The sequence below is a fragment of the Bidens hawaiensis genome, unplaced genomic scaffold, assembly GCF_021521415.1.
Source record: "Bidens hawaiensis isolate Kalapana, Puna unplaced genomic scaffold, B.hawaiensis_p1.1 tig00012605_1, whole genome shotgun sequence".
NCBI lineage: Eukaryota > Viridiplantae > Streptophyta > Magnoliopsida > Asterales > Asteraceae > Bidens > Bidens hawaiensis.
This window is the reverse complement of record NW_027492035.1, coordinates 401,268-406,918: the sequence shown is the minus strand read 5'-3', so window position 1 is coordinate 406,918 and position 5,651 is coordinate 401,268. Positions and strand designations below refer to the sequence as shown.

Here is a 5,651-nt window from a genome sequence, read left to right as displayed (position 1 = left end):
ACCATCAAGCATAGACTAAAACAGGTCTACATTTACTCTGTCGACAACAATAATCATACCCCCCCCTCGTATTTAGTTTATAGACATTTCTTAAAATCTCCTCTATGGTGGAATTCAATGGTAAAGTGGTCAAGGTAATTCCCTGAAACCGTACTATATCGATAAAACTAAAATCGTTTCTTTGGTTAATGCATAATAGTTAGGGTTTGAGATTAACATATCGTAGCAAACATCTTGGTCAAAATCAACATCAGGAGGTCGAATATCCCGCATTTCCATGTTTGCTAAGAAATTGATACACTAGATCGAATGTGTGTTCTTCAAATCGTGGTGTTGTTCTTGAATTCTTTAAATTGACAACTCTAGGGTTGAGGACGAATTTAAGAACAATACCACGATTTGAAGAACAAACATGCGAGTTAGTGCATCGATTTCCTGAGCAAACATAAAAATACGGGATATTCGACCTCCTGATGTTGATTTTGACCCAGATGTTTGTTACGACATGTTAATCTCTAAACCCTAACTATTATGCATTAATCAAAGAAATGATTTTAGTTTTTTCGGTATAGTTCGGTTTTAAGGAATTACCCTGACCACTTTACCAATGAATTCCATCATGGACTGAAGTAGTAAAAGTAGCAAATAATAATAATAATAATAATAATAATAATAATACAAAATAAAAAAAAACTAAATTAAATTAAACATAAAATTGACAAAATTTTAAACTTTAGACTGAAGTAGCAAAAATATCAAACCATAGGGACGAAAATGACCATTAACTAAAAATAAACAGGAGAAAGACAAAAATACCCTTAAACTAACGTCATAGTTGGATGCCGTTATACGGGGGGGGGGGTAATTGGCTAGTATTTAAAACTATAAGGACTAAATTGATAAAATTTCAAACTTTGAACTAAAGTGACGAGAGTAGCAAATCACAGGGATGAAAATGGCCATTAACTCTATATTTTGTTTTGCTATATTCCCCCCCCCCCCCCTCCCCCCCGAGTTAAATGTCTGGGTCCAACACTGCTTTCTTCTACTCACAACCACTTATAACTATATCATATAATTTATAAATCTCCCTCATATAGTTTTAGAAAACGAATTGAGAATGATTTAAAATGGCTTTGGTGGTGTTTGGGGCGGGTCCACCTAGGTAAAAAGGAAAACAAAGTTGTGATTTCCTTATGAATGAATCAGGAATTATTAATTTAATATGAAGTCTCGAATGTTACAAGAATCTATTTGTGGTTGCGGGTTAAGAATCATGAAAAAAATAAAAATCCAACTCTTATTTGATACATTTGAAAATCATTATAAGATTGTCCAAATCCATTTTTCTATTTCTTAATTTTTGCCGTTCAATAAAAATAAAATTATTTCTTATTTTCTGGTCAACTTTTGTTTTAAGAATGGTCGTTGGTTTTATGTATCCGTTGACAACAAAAAAAATGTGTTTTGTTAGTAGAGATTTACGGCCGACCCTTTTATTTTCATGCCATTTGGGGCTGCATAAGACCTAAAAACCAGATAACATTGTAAACTATTAAAAAATATTAAATATTTTATAAAACTTAATACTGTATCAAACTAAAAATTTAATACTATACTATATTAGTATGTTACTTATATTTATAATAATAGAAGGAAATGTATTATTTTCTGATTGTATGCAATCAAATGGTTTGATCTTTGTCTATCCAAAATATAGCTTGCAAACTCGAGAGTTTGGCAAAGAAAATACTTAATATATGAAGTTCTTAGAATATTTATCCGTTGTTCCAAACACAAACCAACATATTTATTGAGTTTTAAAATCCAGATAAAGCCTAACAACCAAAACAAAGATAAAAATAATAAAAAAAAAACAAATAATAAATATTTAAACGGAAGTTGTTGTAAACTCAATCTTAGGGGGGAAAGTCACTCATAGGTACTATCCATACACCACCCAATCCTGTCTTGCCATCTTATTTCTACCATCAACTACCCACAAACAATAAAATTACTAGCAACACATATCCACAAATACCTTAAATCTTTTTGTTTGTTTTTTAGTTATCTAAGCACAATAAATATCAAAAATGAATAAGTTTTATGTGGTAAACCTTTGTCACAAAATGAAGCTATGCACTCTACCCATATGGGGTGGTGGCGGTGTTACCATGTGATTGGAAACCATACACCCTACCCATATGGATGTCCCGCCCTCTCTTATGCAAACCAATCCATTTAATTTCAGTAGCTTGTCATGTAAGCGGTATGGGTCGATTTGACCATTGGGTGCATATTTGGGGTTCAATTAAGCACAATACTTCTGCATCATTTTCTTAAACAAAGAAAAAAAGAAACAAAATAACTGAGAAATTTTTTAAGAGAAAAAAGAGATTAAAGTCTTTGTGAGGATGTTTATATATTTATAGATGACAACAAAATATCATCTTAAAAAGTGATAAGTCATTTTCAATACATACATGAACATTTTTAAAAAAATTGCTAAAACCCGATCCGACCACCCAAACCGTCCTGCCCAAATAAAAAAGGTCCAAGTTCATTGAACCGAGCCAACCCCGTGCCCATTTCCCGTTCCGAAACCCATCTTATAGTTTAGCGCTCACTATCAACTCATTTACATATCTAAGGCAAAAAAACACATATTTTTGCATCTTGGTATCAACCCTTAGGGATTAAATATGTTACAACTATTAAAATATTTTCAAACGACAATTTTCAGTTTTTTTTTATATTTATATTTTATTATTATTATTGTTAATTTTTGTTTTTTTGCATAACTTGCTTGACATTCTAATATTCTATATCACCTTCCTTTTGGAGTGTGTCAATCAAAAAGGATAAGTTGGATTATATAAAACTTTGGTTTGCTTGGGTGGTTATTGTAGATAAAAAGGCCCACCAAAAGGAAGCGTTGGCCTATATACGATATCTGTTTTGTATTTTGATTGCTCCCCGTGGACCCATGACATCCGAAATTTCTCTTCAGCGGACAAATCAATTTCATTCATGTAATTTTGAAAGAAACTGCCTTGTATTTTTCAGTTGGAAGTTTCTGATAAATATCTTCATTCACCCAATGTGAACGCTTTTCTTATCTGGTCATTGATGATCAACTAGAGAGGTCAAAACTGTGTCAGATTGAATTTCATTAATCCATATATTTATTTTGTGAAAGATATTAATATGATTTTAACCATGCCCTGCTTAACCTTTTTACTTAAACACACTGTACTAAATGAGTTGACAAGTTAAAAATCTGTTATCTTAATTGTAAACGGACTAATTAGTTGACCTTATAAATGATATATGTACATTGTTATTACAACTTTAATGTGTTGATAAGCTGACTTATTTTGCGGGTGTTTGGGATTCCTTATTTTACATTCTTATACTTTTCATTAGGTTAATAAGTTACAACATTGTAACTTATGAAACTTTTCCTCTCACAATATAAGCAATCCCAGACACCTTATTACTTTTTAAAAAGTTAATAAGTTATAAGTTGGTGAAAATAAGCAAGCCCAAACACCCCCTTGATATTTATATAACCCAAACCCCAAACATGATATGTTTAAACAAGTTATATACAATAAACATCCAAAATATTATTATTTTTATGTCATTTTTATATACCATAGGCTGCAGGAAGCAACTCAACACAATTAATTGAATTGAAAACACTTGCGTCTATTCATACAAATATAATGAATTAAACAAGTTGCGAAATAAGAAAATTTGACAAAACATGTAGATACGTGTTGAAATGAAAGTTCTAGAAGTCAAAATGAACTGCATATTTTGCTAACAAGAAACCAAATTCAGACCACCCACGTCTTAGGAAGTTAGGCCAACGGTTCGTAACTCACTCCTAACTCCCCAATATTCTAATTTCCAAAAGTAATGGATATAATATATAATATTACCTTAATCTTACCTCTTTTACTTTCTACTGTCTTATAATCAACAACAATAATAATAAAAAAAAACATTACACGTTAAGAAGCATTCAAAATTCAAAAATGCCCTTTCCTTTCTTTTTCCTTATTATTTTCTACGGGATATTCATTTAGTAAAAAAAAACAAAAAAATAAAAAGTGTCAACCGTTTAGAATTGGTCAATGACACTATATGTGGTCAAAAGTGGTTTCCAGTTTGAATTCTTCTTCGTTTTTGGCAACCTAAATAGTAATAGCCATCACTTAATCCCATTATATTCAACCTCAACCGTCTTCCTCCACAATCCCACTATCTCAAACACACGTATTCTTATTCTTATTTTTTGTTTCATTTGATAAAACATGAGTTCAAATTCAAATTCAAATAATTTAGATGATCCAGGCGTGATGGAGGTAACCGGAAGAGTCTTGATTGCCACCATAATTGCTTTGATCGTCGTACTAATCCTCGTTGTCGCGTTCCACATCTATGCTAAGTGGTTATGGCACCGCCGCCAGCAAGGTATAGACACTTCCAACAACCGCCGTCACCAAGAACAGCACGCAGGCGTAACGGTCCTGCGTCGCGGCCTAGACGCCGCCTTCCTTAAAACGTTACCGGTTATTCAATTCGATTCGAAAGACTTCAAAGACGGGCTCGAATGCTCGGTTTGTTTAACCGAGCTGGAACAAGGGGAAAAAACTCGGGTTTTGCCTAAATGCAATCATGCGTTTCATGCAGAGTGTATAGACATGTGGTTTCATTCCCATTCAACTTGTCCGATATGTCGAAACTCGGTTTCCGAGCAAACCGAAGTTTCGGTTGAGAGTTTGCTTGAGAATCATGCGGCCGAAGAGCCTTCGAGAATCAGTGGTGATTTCCCAACAAATGTTTTGTTTTGGGGGGATGAGATGGAAGTAAGCTCGTTGACTTCGCAATTGGTGGAAGCTAATAATAATAACAACCATCAAGCTTCTGTTTTACCGTTTGAACCAACTTCAGCTTCATCATCAGCCTCAGCATCGGCTTCATCATCATCGGCAGCAGGGAGCAATAAGGATAGATTGAAGCCGGATTTAGTAATAGATATACCGAGGGCGGGACAGGGGAGCGAGGAAGAAGATGCAAGAACTCCGATTATGAGATCGTTAAGGAGAATTTTGAGCACTAGTAGAAGGTTTAATCCTTTTAGCCCGGGCTCCGAACAAGCCCAAAGTTGAAGGAATGCTTGACATTTGTTTATTTTTTTGATATATGTATAGAAATTGTTGGAAACAAAAACTTTTGATTTTATTTTATAGTGGTTAGTAGTTTGGGTTGAGAGTGAATCATGAATGATGAATGTACCCACTCCTCTAATGTAGAAATTTGCATAACGAAAGGAAGTGTTAAGATTTTAAATATGTATGATAGTAGTTGTATTTAACAAGTGACAAATGAGCTTTAAGAAAATGGAAACAATGAAGTTGGTTGTATGGTTATGTTTGTTTTGTTGTGTGAGAAAAGGTTTAAAATGTATTTATTCATTCTGGACTTCTGGTCTTTTATATCTTTTTTTGTTATAATCTATAGGCAACAAAAACAAAATTTCTCAACAATTGGCACTTTCTGCTCCACCAAAGTTGACTATCAAGTTAAATGACGGACATGTCGACTGAGCATGCCCGTAGTGAGTCATATCTGCCACGAAT

The 5,651-nt window shown here is 33.5% G+C and overlaps 1 protein-coding gene across 1 annotated transcript; it reads left to right on the top strand.

Moving 5' to 3' along the window:
* Positions 1-4,351: 4,351 nt before the first annotated feature.
* Positions 4,352-5,288, top strand: LOC143541486 (RING-H2 finger protein ATL60-like). The gene has a single exon (XM_077034305.1). The coding sequence runs from the start codon at positions 4,368-4,370 to the stop codon at positions 5,178-5,180; it is 813 nt and encodes a 270-aa protein (XP_076890420.1). The 5' UTR covers positions 4,352-4,367; the 3' UTR covers positions 5,181-5,288.
* The last annotated feature ends 363 nt before the right edge of the window (positions 5,289-5,651 follow it).

Bases quoted from the DNA above. Each gene is read 5' to 3' on its own strand.
- LOC143541486 (XM_077034305.1), top strand. From the start codon at position 4,368: ATGGAGGTAACCGGAAGAGTCTTGATTGCCACCATAATTGCTTTGATC.